This window comes from Cydia fagiglandana, chromosome 21 (genome assembly GCF_963556715.1).
Source record: "Cydia fagiglandana chromosome 21, ilCydFagi1.1, whole genome shotgun sequence".
NCBI classification, from domain to species: Eukaryota; Metazoa; Arthropoda; class Insecta; order Lepidoptera; family Tortricidae; genus Cydia; species Cydia fagiglandana.
Window position 1 is genome coordinate 6,866,977 of NC_085952.1, and position 22,580 is coordinate 6,889,556.

A 22,580-nucleotide genomic window follows, 5' to 3' on the forward strand; every position below is an offset into this window, starting at 1 on the left:
TATTAATCCCTCCGATGTTACTTTTATATTAAATATTCAAAAGTCAATACTAAACAATTTGAGCCTAAGTTGCCTAAAATAAACGATATTTCATTTGATTTGACAATCTTACTCGTAGAACTACGCTTTTTCTTACGCTAAGCTTAAGCTTTAATGAAGGATGATTTGTAGTTCTTATATAAATATGTATTAAAATAGTACATTATTGTCGAGGTTCGGAAGTAGGTACTTGCAGGCTGAGGATTCGTTTTAAACGGACGACCTTGGGAGTCCGTTTAATTGAATCCGAAGCCAGCAAGTAGCCTTCCAGCCGAGTCATATATAGTGCTTTTCTCAAAAATGGTGCAAGAAATATAAATATCATAGAAATATTTTACAAAAGCAACGTTGTTACGTATATATTTTCACAGAAGAAAGCCCTTGCCGCCTTTTTATTTTTTTTAATAAAAAAATAGAAGTGTATTTTTCTGCCGAAAATACGCCAACTTATTTGAGACAACTAAATAGTCGCGGTACTAATCATCTGTTTGGCTGTTTCATGGGCCTGTGCCTTCATTTGATATGGCCATTTCAACTTTTAAAAAGTTTGGAACTCGACAAATAATGGAATTTGTATGCAATATTGCAGTCCCAAAATCGAGACTGCAATGTTTTTAACTTTTTAATTTTTGACTGACCATAAACCACGCGCTTCGCGATCCAATTTTTAGACGGCAAAGTCGACTTTGCCGTCCATTTTTGAGAAAATAATATTTCTACTATGTAATTTCTAAAGCCAGTAAAACGTAACCCAGTGCTTAAAGTAGCCAATTTATTCTATTCACACGGGGGACACTTCGGTCGGAAAGTCTCGGAAAATTCTTGGCGCGGAAACGGGGACGGTATTTTCATAATGCGCCAGCGGCATTCATATGATAATACTGTAAGTATTGAGGACAGGGGTAAGGGGTATGGAGATGGCTTTGGATGCCCAGAAGCATTAAGGGCCCCCCCACATCTAGCGTCTTTCGAGCGTCGGCGTCTACAACTCTATGGCCGCTGCTCGACGCAACGTCGACGCAACTGCGCAGCGACGTCATTTTCCATAGCGCTGACCAGACGCTGACAGACGCCGACGCTCGAAAGACGCTAGATGTGGGGGGCCTCTAAGGATGACTCACGCTAGACCGGGCCGGGGCCGAGCCGGAGCTTCCGGCGGTTCGTTTTCTATGGAAAGCACCTCGTGATCACCGATTAGTGGTCATAGAAAATGATATGTCGGACGCGCCGGCCCGGTCTAACGTGAGTCATCCTTCACATTTTAAAAGCTCGACTTAATTTGTTATTGGTGTGATCGCTTGCGCTTAATGGTGAGCTCGAGATGCACTGCGAGAAGCGAGAAAATTATGTATCTTTCAATTACTTTGTCATGTAGACGAAATATGTCCATCATACGACCGCACTGGTCTGACACATTCTGAGACAATATCTGGGACTGGGAGAGATAAGAACTTAAAAATTACATTACGAGTAAATATGTACATCCGCATTTGTGGATAAAACATAGTGATCGAAATGTATTTAAAAGTATCATACAAATAAATTCTGAGTCTGATTCTGAACGACGACTAATAATAGGCCATCTACCTACCAAGCATGATAATATAACGCGTTCCATAAGTGTTTTTATCAAACTAAGTACTGAGCTACTATTGTCGCCTGGTTGACGGGACAATTCGCCCACCTACAAGTACCTACCTACGTCTATAGTCCGCCTCCATAGCACCTCGCCTCCTCGCGAGAATTCTTCAGTGCACTTCAAGTCCGCCCTGCAATTACGATCAGTCTGATTGTCACAGACGTCAGCAATCACCTCGTTACTATGATTGTACGCTCTTTTATTGACAGTACTACTTGAAAATTCTACTAATAAACTTAACTTAAGTACTTACAATTAAATAGAGCATTGGGTTGGAAAACTTGGCCCAAATCTGTGACAGCGCGAAATACCTGTGTTTAGGCAGTGGGGAGACAATCCTGACTTCGGGCAAACTCGGCTCCGTTCGGCTCAGCATTGCTCCGAGCAATTATTAGGGTTGACACAACTTGACGTATATATCCCTTTGCGGGCACGACCACAGATAAGATAATGAATGAATGTCTTGAATTTTGACAACCCTAAATAGCCGAAAGGAATAGTGCCATAAGTTAGAAAGGGATATCATGATTCGACCCTGAATCGCTCTCAAACTTCGGTATAGGAAGTATCCTTTCTGTACGGTACGGTAGTACTTATTGTGTGGTTTAGGTATAAATTATTATCTTGACGATATTATCTTGGCCACGCCATGATTATTTACATCAATTTACGAGGCTTTAATCCAGTATTGATAGGTAATAATCACAGTGATATTGATGATTCAAATCTTCAAATCCATACGTTCGAAATTATTTATGGCACAGATCTACAATAAGCGTAAACTGTGATCCATGGTGACTCGATTAAACCAAAATAACCGCGTGACGTGTGTTCTCAGAATCGATCGATACCTTTATTTTCATCTCCGTCTTTTTGCCGACAAAGTTATTTAGTCGAGTGGAGGATGCTCCAGACAATTGCGGACGATTGTCGACGAACGTGTAAACAGTGCATTACCGCTCTTCCTTCGCAGGATTAGTAGAGACGTGCCACTACTGGTGCAACTATCGATAAAATATTTTATTTCCGTCTCGTCTTTTTGTCGACAAAGTTATTTAGTCGAGTGGAGGATGATCCAGACAATCTCGGACGATTACATACGACGATACAAAAAAAAAATTGGTATTGATATGTAATCATTTGAACTTATGGTCCATAGATAGATATATAGATAGATAGATATACCTACTTACGGACTATTGGGTGTATTTACGGTTTTAAATGTTATCTGATCTGAAGAGACGAGTCAGATGATTGCAGACGATTGTCGAAAGCTTCATTCATAATGGCTCCTCTACACGATGGGCCAACGCCGGCCACTCCTAAGGACGCGTTTATGCGTTAGAGGGAGCAAGTGATATTGCTATCTCATTCTACCGTGGCCGGCGTTGGCCCATCGTATAGAGGAGCCGTAAAATTCGAAGTAGTGTCACTTCACAAATCAAAATAGTTCCTAGTGCATCTGGATAAGACCTAATTTCGATCGTTTTAAGAATAAGTCTGGAGTAGCATCCCCGGTATCATGACACTAAACGACCGACGAGCTATAATTTCGTGATGCTCAAAAAAAAAGTAAATTCAAAGTAAATTTACTTAGATGGCTAATTTCTTCAAATTTCAGGATTTTTAAACTTTGAGATATTTTAATTATGATTGCTAATGATCTCTAAAATCATGGATATTTCGATATAATTATCCTCTACCATCGACAAACGGCACAGCACTGGCCGCATTAACCGCTCGGGTTACGCGCACGTGCGCGCGCGCCGGAAATGTCGTCAGGTAAATAAATACTCGCCCCAACTCGTTCACTCGTTGCGTCAATTGTCAGTAATTACTAATTCATTTATACTTTGTACTGTTTAGAGCGCTAGACAGAATAAATAATAGTACTACCGTACAGAAAGGACACTTCCTACAAAACCGAAGTTTGACAGCGGTTCAGGCCGCGTAGCCAAAAACGCAACTGTCACTGTCACACTAATATGGAAGAGTGATAGAGAGACATAATGCTTTTCGCTGTCGAAGCGATGGCGATTGTAACTTTGGCTAGGCCGGCAGGGTCAAATCGTGCTATCCCTTTCTAATGTATGGCACTATCCCTTTCGGCTATTTAGTGTTGTCACAATTCAAGTGATCATCTTATCTGTGATCATAGTCTAATAAAACATGGTCTTCTCTTCCCAGAGTGACACAAGCCTACGTCACAATAACATGGCCGCTATATATATTATCATATAGCGCTGTCGCATGATGACGTAAGCTTGTGTCAGTCAGGTGACCTAGAAAAGACGGGAAGAGATTACCAGGCGGAGTATATTATTATATGTACCATGTCTGTGAACATGCACGCAAAATTAGCCTTCTCGCCGTCTCTCAAATTCTGTTAAATGTGTGCTGATTTATTATTTTAGGTAATTGTTTAAAAAACATTCCAATCACTTGAAACTGTTGCGCATGCAATAAAATCTGGTAGGACTATAAAGTGTCGAGTCAAACCAAATGTGCACCCAACATAAACATGGCTGGGAATGGCAATCATTACGATACGATGACTCAGTTTACCGTCGTTTGTGAGAGTTGGCAAGGACTGTGATTAGGATTACAATGAGATCAATGCGTATTGTAGATATCTTGCTATCCTTAGTTACTCTGTAAATTACCTTTCCCTTTCGTCCTTGATGGTGCCGCGGCCCTATTGTGGAACAATCTCTTCACACCAAAAGCAGTCGCTGGTCACTGTGTCGACCAAACTGTGTAACCAATTTAAAAAAAAAGTAGATATCTTGAGATCAATTGAGTGTCATTCTATGGAACTTGCTATGTAAACAAAAGTCACTAGTAGATACATCATTCTTTGATAATTTCAATGTGACGTTTTGTTTAGGTACATAGTTAGCAAGTTCCATAGAATGACACTTTAGGTATCTTGAGATCAATATGTATTGTAGGTATCTTGAGTTCAATACGTAATGTAGGTATCTTGAAATCAATACGTATTGTAGATATCTTAAGATCAATTACGTATTGTAGGCAATTGAAATAACCTGTTCTAACGTTGAAACGCACGAGAGCGGGATTTAAAATGTGCCAAAAATTTCAAAATTCATTAAAATATGCCTAGTTTATTTTTGGCTTAAATTACTGTGACATACTGACAGACAATCGGACATGGCGAAATTATAAGTGTATTCCGGTTTTGCCATTTTGGCTAAGGAATTAAAAAAAAGTGTAGTTTTTCGGTCGGCTGCAGCAATGTTGTACGCTCATAATTAGATTCTTGGAACTTTTTTTTGTTTCATATTAGATTACTAATATAACTTAAGTGACAAAAATTTTCAACATTGCATTATAAATAACAATTTTGTAAGCCTTTCCTCACAAAACGCGACGAAATGCACTAAAAAAAATTATAAATTGATTTGATTTACTCCCTTGTTGCACAAAATAAAACCATCAAATAAACTGTATTGCACTTTTATTAAACTTTAGTACTATTTACAAACGTGCCGAACTACAACATTTACTCGAACCACTTACACTAAGGCTATTTACAATAAACTAAACTTCAACAATATAACTATTCCTAGCGCTTACACTTTGGTTACCGTTTCAATCTTTGGTGTAACATTTAAGTACTACATTTAACTAAGAAGTGACATTTGGTATATAAATCAAGGAACAAAATGTATTGACTCTGAGGAGACAATTCAATTATTACATTAGGATAAGTCCGCGAGCCTTGGCCACGATGGTACAAGAAGTCTCAAAAAATAATCGCAATTTTTTGCTCACAAAATATTAGCAATACTCGCCATGTTTTTTTAAATAATCAGATCATCTTATTTGTTCAACCAATTTGCTCGTATCTTTACTATAAACCAGAAAAACCGGAAAAGTGATGCTTGGATCAGCTTACAAAATCAGTACCGCTATTTCTTTTAACTGAAAAAGAAAAGTTACCTCTTTGCTCATGTAACAGTATCTTCGAACTAAAACTTAAATACATAACAATGCAATCGAAATTTCAGAGCCAACACTAATTAAAACACCATATTGAACTAAATCTAAACATTCAATTTTCTACCTCAATATTACTCGCTAAACTTTCGTTACTGTTTTCATTTTCGACATGCGGTTTTTTATCCTTGTCCTCCCTCGAATGCTCTCCTCTTTCTTCCCTTTCTCTCTCTTCATGCATCGGCATACCAAAAGCCGGGTGTCCAGGGTAGTACATATAAGAAAGGGGTAAGTTTGGATAATTTACACCTAAATGCGAACCATAGAGTGACTGTAAAACTGCTTGGTTGTAAGATTCTTGAAGCAACGCTTTATACTCAGGGTTTTTAGTGAAATCGACGCCGTAAACGCCAGCAAAGTGTTTTAAAACCGGCGAGCCGTCCAACAAAGACGGCGCAAACGGATTTATCTTCCCCATCATCGGGTTGTACTGCTTTAGATCTGGCAGGCTCGGCTGCGCGTTGTTATTGACGAGGACTTTAACGGCCACTTTCCTGGCGTGATTCGCGGCGGCCGCTGCCGCTGCTAACATACCATTTTCCTGCATCTGTAGCTGCTTTCTCTTAGTCTTGTATCTTCTGTTTTGAAACCAGATTTTCACTTGAGTCTCTGTTAGTTTGAGACTGACCGCTAAATCGGCTCTTTCAGGCCCGGAAAGGTACCTTTGCTGGCTAAATCTCTTTTCTAGCTCGTAGACTTGTGCGTGTGAGAAGGCTGCGCGGGATCGTTTCTTTCTGGCAGCGTTCTGTGTGTATTCGATAGGGTAGTTGGGGGTTAGGAGGGGAGAAGTGGGGGGTGTTTTTCGTTCGTAAAGGAAGGGTTTGTAGGCTATGTCGGAGTTGGGGGAGGACGCGCGGCGGACGGGGGAGCCCGTGTTGGATGAGCGGGAGTCGTAGTCATCTGGAACAAGGGAGATTGAGGTTAGATACCGACATAAAAACCAGCAGTTTAAAAAGGAAAAAACTAAAAGTATCTACATCCTGGGATATTTATTATCTGGTAACCTAAACTGACGTTTGTTTAAAACATGGTTTTGTTATTCAAACACGGATAATTTATGCCTTAATATAGTAATTTTATTAAGTATCTACCTACTACCTATAATGAAACAAAAAGGGAAATTCCATTGTAACACTTTTATCGTGTACTCTTAAAATTTCTTGTGAAAATTGAATTAACAGTTTAGAGTGAAGTAGAATATTAACTAGATTACTTTTAAAATCAAACGCATCAAAATAAATCCAATCCATCACTTGAAATCTTATTATATTTAATCAAAAAGAATCAAAGCACTTCACGTTACCGGTTCGCCTAAATAAAATTTGTAACACCACAATAAAACAGCGTTACCGATACCCGACAAGTAACATTCATTACGTAACGAACACTTTTCGAATTGCGAACAAAAGACCGCCGAATCGATAAGATTCCAAATTCAAATTCGCCTATAATTATGCGGCCGTACCAACAATAGCCACGTAATGGAGCGTCCACACTAGCGACTAGAGATGTGCGGCGGGAATATACCCGTTCCCGGGAAAATTCAATGTTTCCGAAACTGTACTTTTCAATATTTATTTATCTAATATAAATAAAATCGCCTACAATTATGCGGCCGTACCAACAATCGCCACGCACACTAGTGATTAAGTGACGAACTATTATTCCATATTTCTTAAACTTACATGTGCTCAACTCACGTTTGCGACGTTTGCGTATAGGAAATCAACTTCTTCAGTTAGAACTGATGTTCCTTTGAGTTTTTTTATATTTTTTTATTCAATTTTAGGGAAATAAACCGGCAAAAGTAACACACAAATTAAATTAGGTTACACATTCACAACTACATACAATTGAAAACATGCAAAACTTAACTAACTCGAATTGACAATTTTTTCCAGCAAATGTAAAGCACGACCAGAAGATATATGATAATTGTTAAGAGGGCGCTGTTATTCTCACTTATATGGTGACAGTTTAGTTTAGTATGAAAAATTTAGTTCCATTGTAATTCCGCACTATGGCTGATCATATATTATCATCAGCAGACATAGGAATCCACGGGGCAAATTGTGAAGCCAAAATTTTGTTGTAATTAGCACCATAAGTGCACAAATATAAAGTCTTAATTCACAATTTGCCCCGCGGATTCCAATGTCTGCTCATCAGGCTTTAAGGAGTCCACTCATTAACAGTCCGCCGGACGATATCGGCCTGTCAGTTGTTCGGAGCTGTCAAAATTTTGTTCTAACTGACAGGCCGATACCGTCCGGCGGACTGTTAATCAATGGGCCCCTTTAAATACGGGAACATTCCCTGCGAATGTGTTACATCTCTAACCCACACTAGGGACGTTCGCGATGTCTCCACTTAGCGTCACTTCGCGTGATTACACTCCCTCATTAGGCAAGTGACGAAGTGACGCTTAAAAGCATTATGGACGCATTCAATTTAGTAATTGCTAGTTGTCGCGTGGCGTGAGAATGAGAACCGTTTGAATAAAGAATATGGTTAAAAGTTACTGGGGTTAATGTTTTGGGGAGCTGTGGAAATATTGCGACATTGATATGAATAGGGTAGATTTTTCCACTTTTAAATTTATTCTAAGCTTAATAGCATCGTTCGCAGACGTTTCTGCTTGTTAAAAATTAAAATGAATAGGGTATTTAAAAAAAAAGTTTTCTTTCAGGCAACACGTACAGTTGTACATGTACATCCATATCAAAATACAATTTTAAAGTTACAAAGCCAAAGAAATAGTTAAATAGAAACAAAATAAAATAAAAGTTAAACAATTAAAATAGTACCTATTACACTAGGTACTCGTACTCGTCAAATCAGTTTCTTTTTTCGAACTGTCAAAACGAAATTATATGAAACACTGACATGTGACGTCACAATCAAATTACCTGCTCTTTAATACGAGTTTTAAAATATAGATTGTGTCTAAAAATAAATGCTCTCTGCGTTTCTCTACTAATCTTCTGGTGCTTTATTTCATGCATGGTGTAAAATAAATTATTTTAAATAAGTACAGTCAAATACTCGATTGGTAAAAGCGTTAGCAATATTGTTTTTATTGACCGTTTTAGCTTGGTATAAAATTCTTTTACAGTACATATGGTGCTATTTTCCTGCACTCGTGCGGGAATAAGCACTTTTCGTACCTATGTCGAAAATGTAAAGGGCCATAATGTACTGTAAGACGTTGTACATCAATACATGTGCGAATAGGTAATTCGCAACTCGTGTCGATTTAAAACACTCCCTTCGGTCGTTGTTTAATTTATCACCACTCGTTGCGAATTTCCTACTTTCAGCACTTGTATCGTAAATAACTATGATAACCGAAGGGAACCCTAAAAATATATGACAGATGCAATGAAAAGTCAGGTGACTATTTTCATACATTAAATTTCGATTGCAGTTTTCTATCAACGACTGTCGTCTTGGCTAGGCCCCGGGTTCCATTTCTCATAATTTTCGAAAAAAAATTTCTCCAAATAAATTCGACGCAAATCTAGTCTACAAAATCTTAACAAATTATACACCTAAAATCACTCTATTGATAGGTGAAGACAGCATGAAAATCTGTTCAGTAGTTTTTGAGTTAAGTACATAGAGTCAGACCAAGGATAGTCTGCAGCGGATTTGATAGCCCACGCAGTGAAAGTGTTATTTTAAACGTCATTTTTCTATGAAATTATGACGTATAAAATGACACTTGCACTGCGTGGGCTATCAAATCCGCTGCAGACTTTTTATGGTCTGACTCTAGAACAACATGGAGTAAAAAAATATTAGGGATTGTACCGGTACCAACGACGCCGCCACTATTTCTAGAACGGCAAAGAACAGAGGAAACTTTGGCGATGATGATCGCCGACATCCGATAGGATATGGCACCATAAGAAGTTTTTGAGTTTAACGCGAACATACAGACAAACGCGGCGGGGGACTTTGTTTTATCCTCTAGCCGCCCAGAAACCTATAAAAAGGTCTCCTGTTCCATTCTAATTTGAACTTTGTGTTGACAAAATAAAATTTAATTTTGCTTGGCAAGGTTTGACGTATGGGCGGCTAGAGGTTATATAGTAACAGCACCAGTCATGGGACATTTAAGAGGAAATTTTGAGTATTTATGATATTTCCCTTATACATGTAAATGGTCTACCGCTAAGCGTGTTAAAAGATGAAAGTCCTATCCGTCTTTCATGTTTTAGGCATGTTGTATCAAAGATACTGCAATGAGTTTCCACATACTTAACAAATTAAAACTATGTATTTTTTCTCCAGTCATGGACACCAAAGCTCCAGTAATGGGCCCCCGGTAATGGACGTGGATCCAGTAATGGGCCCCCTATAATGGACATTGCTCTATCAGTATAAAATATTGAAATGGGGTATAAGTTATGGCAAAAAAATCAATTTTTGGTATAAGCTTTTATCGCTGAATGTAATTATTATTGTATTAGATCAATCGAGACAATTATAATATTCCCAAACACAATTAGTTAGGGTTTATTGCGATAAAGTTCCCATGGCCACCTCCTGTCTCCATCATCAGATCAGGTCCACGTTATCATAATATTGCATTATCATCTGAATTGCATACTTAATTACGTACTTACACAAAATTTCAACTGAATCGGAAATCGAAAAGTGGCTCAAATTCAGCTACCAAGATTTGACCCACACTACCTAACAGGGCAAGTTAAAATAAAAGTTTGGAAATACGATATTAATTTATCTGAAGTCCGAGAATACCACCTGGTCGACATATTTCGTAACTATATTTTACTTCTGTATTGTTTAAACATTTAATCATGGCATGGCAAGCATCATTATGTCAATTGTCCCATCATAGGAGGTATGCAGTTTTACAGCTCCTATAATGGGATTGGGCCAAATACCACTATTTTTTTTACATCTGTGGAGTCACAACATACATGTGTTGTATACCTTATCTCATGGTCAATTCAATTAACAAAACACATTCTAGTTTTCATCAAGTATTAATTAATTAAAATTTAATAAATTAACTCACCTCTCTTAGCGAAGTTGTTAAGAATTCGTAGTGATATTCTTTTCAGTGGCACGACAATTTTTGGTTTGACGCACATTTCTTAATAAGCAACCAAATTTAATAAAAATTCATACATAAACAGCTCTAGGACTCTTATTTATGATAAAAATATATCCAGTGTTTATAAACTACTTTTAGATACTTATTTTAGAGGAATTGTGGTTTTTTGTCCCATTACTGGTTCCACGTCCATTATAGGGTATACTACTATAAGTGATATTAAACTGTTAAAGATTATCACTTGTCATCGGAAGCATAAAAATATATGTATGTATATGTATAAAATAACGTTAGTGTCTGGGTGTGATAGCAGAGGACCCTGGTTCGATTCCAGCCTGGGGTACTAAAAGTGACCAAGGTCTCCGCCTTGATCACTTTTTAGGGTTCCGTACCCAAAGGGTAAAACGGGACCCTATTACTAAGACTTCGCTGTCCGTCCGTCCGTCCGTCCGTCTGTCACCCGGCTGTATCTCACGAACCGTGATAGCTAGACAGTTGAAATTTTCACAGATGATGTATTTCTGTTGCCGCTATAACAACAAATACCTACTAAATACAGAATAAAATACTGATTTAAATGGGGCTCCCATACAACAAACGTGTTTTTTGACCAAAGTTAAGCAACGCGACGCGTCGGGAGTGGTCAGTACTTGGATGGGCGACCGTTTTTTTTCCTTTTTTTTGTTTTTTTTTGCATTATGGTACGGAACCCTTCGTGCGCGAGTCCGACTCGCACTTGCCCGGTTTTCTTATTATATGATAATTTATTTCAGTTTAATTATTTATATAGTAGTGTTTCTACTTGAAATAAAAACAAAATAAAATATTTTCTGAAAATAATTTGTTTGTTCTAATAGGTACATCTATAGTAACGTTAGTGTCACAATTTAATACACCACCATAATTTTAGTTTTAATTTTAATGTTGTTTTTATTATCACTTTATTTGTTATTGGTAAATAAAATTGTACCTATTTAATACAATCTTTTAAGTAATTCATATCGAAATTAAAAGACCATTACCATCCATCACTAATATCACTATAGACACCTAACCTAAAAGTAAAGACACAAAAGGGCACGCAAAAATACGGTTAACCGGTAACGATCGGCGACAATTTGCGTAATGCCTCTATTGTCGTCTTATACGCGGTTGGCGTGCACGGCTGATTGATCCGATTGTGTGGAGCGGGCTTAATGAGTTTGGAGTTTGGCGGTTTCGTTGCCGCTTAGGTGAATTAGAATTTCGTGGCACTTTTCCGTATTTCGTGTAGGTACTATCCTATTTAATTTATTTTTGATATTTTTTCCTGCTCATACCTACATAGGTTTTGATCTGCACTGCCTCTATTCTCGTCTTATACGCGGTTGGCGTGCACGGCTGATTGATCCGATTGTGTGGAACGGGCTTAATGAGTTTGGAGTTTGGCGGTTTCGTTGCCGCTTAGGTGAATTAGTTTTCTTTGCACTTTTCCGTTTTTCGTCTGGGCATTCTATTATATTTTATTCTGCTCATACATAGGTTTAAGTCGTCTTATGCGCGGTTGGCGTGCACGGCTGATTGATCCGATTGTGTGGAGCGGGCTTAATGAGTTTGGAGTTTGGCGGTTTCGTTGCCGCTTAGGTGAATTAGTTTTCGTTGCACTTTTCCGTTTTTCGTCTGGGCATTCTATTATATTTTATTTTTGATATTTTATTCTGCTCATACATAGGTTTAGGTCGTCTTATGCGCGGTTGGCGCGCACGGCTGATTGATCCGATTGTGTGGAGCGGGCTTAATGAGTTTGGAGTTTGGCGGTTTCGTTGCCGCTTAGGTGAATTAGTTTTCGTTGCACTTTTCCGTTTTTCGTCTGGGCATTCTATTATATTTTATTTTTGATATTTTATTTTGCTCATACATAGGTTTAAGTCGTCTTATGCGCGATTGGCGTGCACGGCTGATTGATCCGATCGTGTGGAGCGGGCTTAATGAGTTTGAAGTTTGGCGGTTTCGTTGCCGCTTAGGTGAATTAGTATTTCGTGGCACTTTTCCGCTTTTTTCGGTTTTTAGGGTTCCATAACCAAAGGGTTAAAAACTCTATTACTAAGACTCCACTGTCCGTGTCACCAGTCTGTATCTCATGAACCGTGATAGCTAAGCAGTTGAAATTTTCACAGATAATGTATTTCAGTTGCCGCTACAACAACAAATACTAAAAACAGAATAAAATAAATAGGTATTTAAGTGGGGCTCCCATACAACAACCGTGAGTTTTTTGCCGTTTTTTGCATGATGGTACGGAACCCTTCGTGCGCGAGTCCGATTTGCCGGTTTTTTTTTTCAAGCTTTTTATTAACTTGCAATGTTAGGTACCTGCTTAACTGTGTATGTAGGGAGACCGAGATGAGTTGTGAAAGAGGAGAGTTGTGACATCGTCGATTTTTAGAAACTAGGCCGCAACAGTGTGCGTTTGTTAGCTCGTAACTTGAACTAACAAACGCGCGCTATTGCGACCTAGTTTCTAGTTAATAGATCCCAAAAAATCGACGATGTCATAACTCTACTCTGTCACATCTCACCTCGGTCTCCTCTAGGTATGTTTGTAGGGTTCAAATCTTGCAAGTTAAAGACCCACTTCCCGACTTCCAATGAAGCAGAAAAATTGCATACCTACAAATTATGTAAGTCAGGTGACAATGCAATATAATGGTACAGTCACCTGCAATAATATGTTACTCTTCGAAGGCCGCAAAAATATGTGACACGCTCTTATGGCTATTCAAATTAGATCGTGTCAGATATTTTTGCTGCCTTCGTTGTGTAACATATTATTGCAGGTGACTGTACCATCGAGCTGATCTGATGATGGAGACAGGAGGTGGAACTCTGTCATAAAAACAACGCAACCTAATGTGTTTGGGGTTTTTAGAACTGTCTCGATAAATATTAGTTGCCTGTGGAAAGAAAAGTATTACATGCAGTCAGCGATAATAGCATGTAAGTACTTGAGAGGGTGTAATCCACATCTCTTCGGCTCTTTTTTACTGACGGAAATGGCTTGACAGAGTCTAATTAAAAATTGATTTTTACTGTTAATATCCAGAATACAATTCCAAATCTAATAAGACAAAAAAATATCGCAAAATTTATCAATACCATCGTCCCATTTATGTGTATATTTTCGGAACATATCATCTCAGTAGGCACAGGTTCTTTTAGGGTTCCGTACCCAAAGGGTAAAAACGGGACCCTATTACCCGCTGTCCTTCTGTCTGTTCTGTTACCAGGCTGTAACTTTGTGAATCGTGATATTAGCTAAACTGCAAAACGTAATTCAAGACCAAAAAAAGTAAGAAATGTTGCCACTTTTTTACTATCGTGTCTTGTATTTATGTAAGTACAAATAAATAAATAAAAGTACTTCTTTAAATAGTAGGAGTAAAATTACTAATGAATAAATTATCTTAGCGTGATTATTTATCAAAAGGAATTTATAATTTTACAAAGAAATTATTGCAGTGGGAACATTGCCTTACTTTTTTTGGTCTTGAATTACGTTTTGCAGTATAGACAGTTGAAATTTTCACAGATGATTTATTTCTATTTACGACAAATAAAATAAATATTTAAGTGGGGCTCCCATACAACAAACGTGATTTTTATGCCGTTTTTTGCATAATGGTACGGAACCCTTCGTGCGCGAGTCCGACTCGCACTTGGCCGGTTTTTTTGTTTGACTTCTTGTAACCAATAATTTACTGAAACTGCAGTACGGCGATAATAAGATATTACATGCAAATAATTAATGAAATTGACGATAAAATGACCACAGATACTTTATGCAAATGAGGGTGCAGTTTTATCTCTTTCTATTTAGAGTCGTGGTAAATAGGGTTAGAATATTTTTTCTTAAGAATTGTTCACAACATCCGACACCTTAATAGTTATTTGTTTTACAAGGTGCTAGGGGGCAAAGTTGTTGTTTAACCGCTCGTGCTAATGGATACCCGAGCAAGCGAAAGATTCCAAAATTGAACCACGAGCGTAGCGAGTGGTTCGAAAATTGGAATCTTGAGCGTTGCGAGGGTTTCAAAGCACGAGGGTTAAACAAAATTTGCCCCCGAGTGAAACACAAAATTTTTCACCACACCAACCCGAAGAAATATTAAATGTAAAATATCAAACAAAATCAAAGCAAATCAAATCTAAATGAATGTTATTAAATATTCATCATCCAAAATCTTCATTTAGAAGTCAATTCTACCAGCAAACATAAGAAAACAATTCAAAATTTGCATTTGATTACTTTGCCTCACGTGTGAATAAAATGTAACTTTGCTATCAGTTTTTGAAGTGCAAAGTAAGCCTTTCCGAGCTGGTGTGGTGAAAAAATATAATTACCTACCTACCAATATGTAGGTACCTAATATCTAATTAGATTGCAAACCTACACTATTAACTTTTTAAGCCCTATTATATAGTATTTGGAGTTTAGTGAAACGCAGGTCTGGAAAATATTTTGTAAGACAGTGTTCTGTTTGTCAAACTTACCAAAATAACAACACAAAAGAGCCACTATTATGTCATAACATCCCAGACTGTCTAATAAAAAATATTTAAAAGGGACCATAGGCTTAAAAAAAGGTCCTAGGTAGATAAAATAGGTACCTACTAATTACCGTTAATGAAGTTCAAGTCATTTTCAATTGGAAGTTGTAAGTAAGTATCTATTTGGTTTGTTTCAATCGATTTTAAAATAATTGATAGTAATTCTACTTTATGTCATATCGTATTATGTCATATATTTTTGGTTCATTTCTCTGTTTCCGCTACCCAAAGGTTGTCTGGAAATATAGGTAATCTACCTATTAATACGGGATTTGACTAGGTAAGAACTTTTCATGACAAATGTAATTTCGCGACACTTTATATTCTTTACACTTCTTGTATTTTAACATTTCCCTGACAGCCCTCTCTATATCTATTGATCACACATCAATAAAATTTAAATAAAATAATCACTTACCAGAAAGTTCAGTGACCGGATAATGCTTCCTAGACATGTCCAAAGCACCGTCTTCATAATCCCTGTAGTGGCATTCATCGTAGTACATTTTGGTTCCTTCTTTCTTAAAATCCTCCTTGTAACCTCCCGGCTTCGCGAAACTCTTCGCGCCAAAACTGTCCATTCCATTTTCAAATTCACTTTTTTCCTTCGTCAAAATGTCGTTGATCGAAAATGGCGTCGTTATTTTTTCACACTCTTGCAATGTCATAGAGTTCTTTAAATTGGATTCCATTTTTAAAACAATCACGCACCACCTTACCACAAAGCGTTTCTCAAACGAATAAACTTTGCGTGATAGATAGCCCGTCTGTTTGATGGGTTTAAGCTTTAGAAAGAGACAGCAAATTCGAACGGTAACTCGAATAGTGAGGGGAAGAAAGGGATGAATGGTTTTCGGGGCGGTCGTTTTTTAAAAAAGCTTCTGAAGTAGCATAAGTAGTGGGGATCGGAGAGTTTTTCTTGAAGATGTTTACGTGAAATGCGATTTGATCGCTTCGGTCACATGCGGGGAGTGACGATGGTGTGAATTGGTTCGTGCTGAATGAGATTACATGTTCATTATTCTAGGTAAAGTTCTGTTCGTAATTTTCCTTCTGTTCTTTCAATTTTGGTGACGAAGTGGAGTTTTTTTGTAAAGGATTGTAACGTTCTTATTTCTTCTTGTTCTTTCTGTCTTCATTGTTTTAGCGTAATTGTAGGTACCTATGCTTCTTTCAATACCTAAACCAATTTGTTACTTTAGTGGTAAAAAAAATGTTTAGTGTAAGCCAAGTAGGTACCTAAGCATGTACTTATTTGGTTGGTTTGTTTTTAGTTTTTAAAAACTTGATAAAAAATATACAAACTAAGTAAGTAAAAATGTATGTACTTAGTTATCATAGGTACATAGATAATTATATGACTTTATGGTATGACAACATGACTGTTGAAAAATCAGCTTTATCTGTAAGACATTTGTAAATTTGCTGTTACTTCCTTTAATATTCCTTTTTTTTCTACAAAACATTATCAAATGAAATTTAAAACTTTTATTTCAGACTCAAAATGTCCTTACCTACGTACAATATATAAACAAACACATTTTATCACCACAAAAAAAAAACACAAAATATAGACCACTACCAATAAAATAATATCGAATATATCTATGAAATATGGCTACCGAAGACCCTAATAAAGGGCGACACCAAGATCTTATCTCATCGAGGAGCCAATTCTCACCAACCGCTCCCGCCCACGAACAAACTTGCTAAGACGCTGTTATCGCCTCGCTTTGTGATAAGTGCTTGACAAGTATCCATCCATCCCTTTTACTCCTACCTTCATCATCACTCCGTCTCTCGCTCCGTCCCTTTCGCGCCCTAGAACCCCATTTAAATTAACCAATAGCAACGCGCGCGGTCTGCGGTTGACCAATAAAAGAAGTGGGCTTCGCTCAAGTGTCAATAATAAATTTTCTTTTAATTTGCTTTTATCTTTGAATTTGGAACGATTATTCGTTTTATTAACGGTCATTAGGGATGGTTAGACGGAATTTGTGATAAATGTAATTGTAGTAAATGAAGCGTTGTTCCGATTTCAAATTAGGTTAAGATTTTCTTTTTCACATCACCTATTCCGAAAAGGGCTTTTTATTTCCTGCTAGGAGGGATCAAAGTGGCACTTTTCTTCCCTGTTAGGGGGGATTAAAGTAACACTTTTCTGTTCTAGCATAAATATTTTTACATTTTTTTGCACATTATTTTTTTAGCTCAAATAATCTGTTTAAGCATCAGATTGTGTCAACACTAAGATTTTTTTATTTTCCTCATAGTTGATGTGAAAAGCAGTATGTGTCACACGGTATCAAAATTATTTCGTCTTGGGCGTTAACACTTGAATCCCTCATTCATTACGCTCAGGATTCTACTTTGAAATCCATCGCTTCATTCGGGATTCAATGTACGCCCTTGAAATAAATCACTTTGATCCCTTGTAACACTTTACTGATTATTACTGGCTAAGCACCGTTAATGTTAAATGTCCTTGTTCCTATGTAATTGTGTAGATGTATTATCCGTTGGTGATCCTTAAATAAATAAAATAAAATAAAATTAAAATTAAAAAAGCGTTTTTTCAATTAAAATTTAAAAGACGTCAAGAGTCTTTTTATAATGCTAAAAATACGAACTATAATACTGGCGAATCTCACTTGCCCTTGTTTGACCGGTCGATATTAATCGACAAAGCGCTGAAGTGGGCACCCGGGTGATATTACATTACATACACGGTCAGAGCAGGATAACATAGAACTATGTGCAAGTAGAGTGGGCTACTTAAAAATTGCGAATCCCACTTGCCCTTTGATCGGTCGATATTAATCGACTAAGCGCTGAAGTGGGTACCCGGGTGATATTACATTACATATCACGTAAATTTTTTTTTAACAACAATATTACTCAAAAATTTAATTAGAATAAAAAACATTAAAAAGGTTTTATTGAGAGATAGCATCTTGAACATGAACATATACGTTGCGTTAAAATCACCAAATATCTCCAAGGGGGAGGGGAGGGGCAAAAATAGGCCAAAAATATGATCATCATCATCATCATCTCAGCTATAAGACGTCCACTGCTGAACATAGGCCTCCCCCTTATGGGGGGTGAATGCCATAATCGCCACGCTTGGCAGGCGGGTTGGCGATCGCAGTCGAGTACACCGAATTTGAGGGATGCTGCTGCCCGTCCACCGGTGGTCTTGGACGTAGTTTAAGGACATACCCGGGTCCACAAAAATATGATACGTGTTATTTAATGCCCCCTCTATACAGTGTATATTCATAGGTCTGTGGGCGCTAAGTGTTATCCGAAGTGGTCGTAAGTGGTGTTTGCGGCCGGTGGTATTGGTGTACCGACATTATATATCGGTAATGATTCGGATCCTTTTTCGGATTCCTGCCGTGTGGTGGCCGGCTTTAGAATAGCGCCAACCTTCACATAGGATAGGGTGTCGTACGAGGCGACTAAGTCCACAAACGAAGTAAGAAGCTATTTCGTCACAGGGGAGATGGTCCTCTTAGCATTGTTTTGCAATCCATCTAGGAGAAGGATACTCCAAAATAAAACCCGGAATGGAGTTTCCGTAAGGCGCGAGTAGGGTCCAACCTGAAATATGCGGCAGATTCCTGCAGCTGACCTGTTTCCACACGTATTGGCTCGCCTTTCCTGTGGCATAAGACAGTGAAGCCGAGAGGGTAATGCAGGTGCTGGGCATCCCTGCGTTTCCTTAATTCCGTCCCAGGCGGTGTAATGTATGTTACACCATAAATCGTCTGCAATAGACGTAAAGGCCAATGATGAATGATTCGGATGATTCGGGATAAGAGATTTTCAATGCTTTCTCTACAGTCGTGTATATTCATAGGTCTGTGGGCGCTAAGTGTTATCCGAAGTGGCCGTAAGTGGTGTTTGCGGCCGATGATATTGGTGTACCGACATTATATATCGGTAATGATTCGGATGATTCACGATATCGGGATAAGTGCTTTTTAATTACCGTTTTGTGATGAAAGTGGTATTTTAAGGTGCCTAATGCCTAGGTCAGATGTTCAAAATGATCTTTACGTGCTTTTAATTATCAAAGGATAAGTCAAGGTCCAAGAACTGCGCGGGTCCGGGCCAAGGCAACCGACATTATATTTTCTATGACAGGCGACCGGTGATCACGTGACGCTTTCTATAGAAAACGAAGTGTTGGATGCCCCGGCCCGGACCCGGGCCGTTCTAACGCGAGTAACGGCTCGATTCGGGAAATGAATAAGAGATGCACTAGATATGAAATAGTAAAGATATGTGACGTTCCACGGCAAAAGGTACCTCATGGCGGCAAGCGCCGCGATTCGGGAAATTGAATAGAGATTCACTAGATATGAAATGGTAAAGTTATGTGACGTTCCACGACAAAAGGTACCTTATGGCGGCTGGCGCTTACGTCGCATAGCGCCGCAATAATATTGGAGCGACGTTAATAATCGTAAGCGCCAACCGCCATATGGTACCTTTATCCGTGGGACGTCATATATCTTTACTATATCGTATCTAGTTAATCTCTAATTCACTTTCCGAATCGCGCCGTAATCTATTTTCCAAAAGATTCAAAAGTAAGGGATCAGACTACGCGTCACAACGTGTACATTTTGAGATAAGGTTAGGTGGGGTAAGACTATCACTTGTATGGAATCTTCATACTGTTACAGCTGTATTCGAACAATGAGATACGTCAAATACTAGATATTGAAACGATATGGTTTAGATATGTCAGTGTCAAACAAGTGTCAAAATTGACATTTCTTCAAACAAAAACGTCACTTTTGACACTTGTTTGACACTGACATATCTAATCCATATCGTTTCAATATATATCTAGTATTTGACGTATCTCGTTGTTCGAATACAGCTGTTAGTCTTGCCCCGTGCAAAATAAACGAGGTATGTTATTCTCACCCCATCTTACCTGATATAGGTACCTATGTGTATTTGGAAAACTTACTAGAATAAGTTCTCAACTTACACGAAAGCAATATTATTTAAATTTCCAATTTCGCAGCGAATACAAAATCCAATAACTCCAAAAATAAAAAGTGATTCAACTCGAACCACAAAGAGCAATTAAAACGGGCTAATTACCGATTTCCGCTCTTCGGGTTCAAACAAATCAATAACAAGATCAAATCAAACGATCCCAAGTGCATTAATAATCTGTTGTTACCGATTACCGATGTTTTACCGTTTCATAATAACCAGTATTGCGTGGTCTTCAATTGTACGAGTAGTATTTGTATTAGAGACGGAGCCAGGTATTTTTAGAATAGAATAGAAATAAACCGGGCAAGTGCGAGTCGGACTCGCGCACGAAGGGTTCCGTACCATAAAGCAAAAAAAAAAAAAACGGAAAAAAATGCAAAAAGAAAACGGTCACCCATCCAAGTACTGATCACGCCCGACGTTGCTTAACTTTGGTCAAAAATCACGTTTGCTGTATGGGAGCCCCACTTAAATCTTTATTTTATTCTGTTTTTAGTATTTGTTGTTATAGCGGCAACAGAAATACATCATCTGTGAAAATTTCAACTGTCTATCACGGTTCGTGAGATACAGCCTGGTGACAGACAGACGGACGGACGGACGGACGGACGGACGGACAGCGAAGTCTTAGTAATAGGGTCCCGTTTTACCCTTTGGGTACGGAACCCTAATAGAATTGATTTATTCGTAAGCACTAACAATCGCTACAACCACTACCCCTACCCCTAAAAATACCCAAAGGGTAAAAACGGGACCCTATTACTAAGGTTCCGCTGTCCGTCTACTCTGTCTGTCACCAGGCTGTACCTATGTCATGAACCGTGATAAGCTTAGAAATTAGAGATGCCCCGAATAGTGAATTTGCTCTCTCGGCCGAATACCGAATATTCGGCGACCGAATATTCGGCATGACATGCGAACATTTTGAGTCACAATTATTACGAAAACTGTTCACCAATAAAGCACAATGTTTGCTAAGGTACATTTTACGTTGAACAGAATTAATGAATGTAGTTAGCGTGAATCAAATCAAACCCATGATAAAAATTAAATATTTTGTAATCAACAAAAGCTCTACGTACCTTCGTGTCTAACTACTTTTCCAGAATACATTATAAATATGAAATACACTACCTAGTTTTTGGTTACTTTTTTGTGTAATTCTTCATTTTAGGTAGGTGGAACAGATAATCGGTATTCGGCCGAATAGTAGGCAACATTCGGCCGAATACCGAATATTCTGCAAAGTGGCCGAATAGGCCGAATACCGAATAGTTGCCGAATATTCGTGGCATCTCTATTAGAAATACATCATCTGTGTAAATTTCAATTGTCTAGCCGCTAGACTAGCTCTAGCGTAACCCTTCCTTTTGGTATTGCCGTTTTTGCTAATAAAAAAACCGGCCAAGTGGACTCGCTCACGAAGGGTTCCATACCACTACGCAAAAAACGGCACAAAAATCACGTAGTTACTTATGTTGTATGGGAGCCCCACTTAAATATGTAATTTATTCTATTTTTAGTATTTGTTGTTATAGTGGCAAAATGAATAATACCTACATTAAGTATCTGTGAAAATTTCAACTGCCTATTTCAAAAGGTATTAGCTATCATGATTCATGAGAATACAGCCTGGTGACAGACAGACAGACGGAGAGTGGAGTCTTAATAGTAATAGCTAGGGCCCGTTTTTACTCTTTGGGTACGGAACCCTAAAATATTGGTACCTAATAGGTGTATCGCTAGTCCTAGTAAACTCACAAGACCTAATCATAACCCTTCCTTTTAGTTTAGCCGTTTTCGCTAATAAAAAACCGGGCAAGTGCGAGTCGGACTCGCGCACGAAGGGTTCCGTACCATAGCAAAAAAAAAACGGAAAAAAATGCAAAAAGAAAACGGTCACCCATCCAAGTACTGACCACGCCCGACGTTGCTTAACTTTGGTCAAAAATCACGCTTGCTGTATGGGAGCCCCACTTAAATCTTTATTTTATTCTGTTTTTAGTATTTGTTGTTATAGCGGCAACAGAAATACATCATCTGAAAATTTCAACTGTCTAGCTATCACGGTTCGTGAGATACAGCCTGGTGACAGACAGACGGACGGACGGACGGACGGACGGACGGACGGACAGCGAAGTCTTAGTAATAGGGTCCCGTTTTACCCTTTGGGTACGGAACCCT

General features: G+C 38.3%; 1 protein-coding gene and 1 long non-coding RNA gene across 2 annotated transcripts in view; one reads left to right on the forward strand and one right to left on the reverse strand.

Moving 5' to 3' along the window:
* The window catches only part of LOC134675296 (uncharacterized), a 466,888-nt gene that overhangs the window by 143 nt on the left and 444,165 nt on the right, over window positions 1-22,580 (forward strand). The window lies entirely within an intron of this gene.
* Window positions 5,696-16,455, reverse strand: LOC134675315 (homeobox protein bagpipe-like). Its single transcript, XM_063533521.1, has 2 exons — window positions 15,790-16,455; window positions 5,696-6,598 (listed from the first exon to the last, which is right to left on the reverse strand). The coding sequence occupies exons 1-2, from the start codon at window positions 16,061-16,063 to the stop codon at window positions 5,754-5,756; spliced, it is 1,119 nt and encodes a 372-aa protein (XP_063389591.1). The 5' UTR covers window positions 16,064-16,455; the 3' UTR covers window positions 5,696-5,753.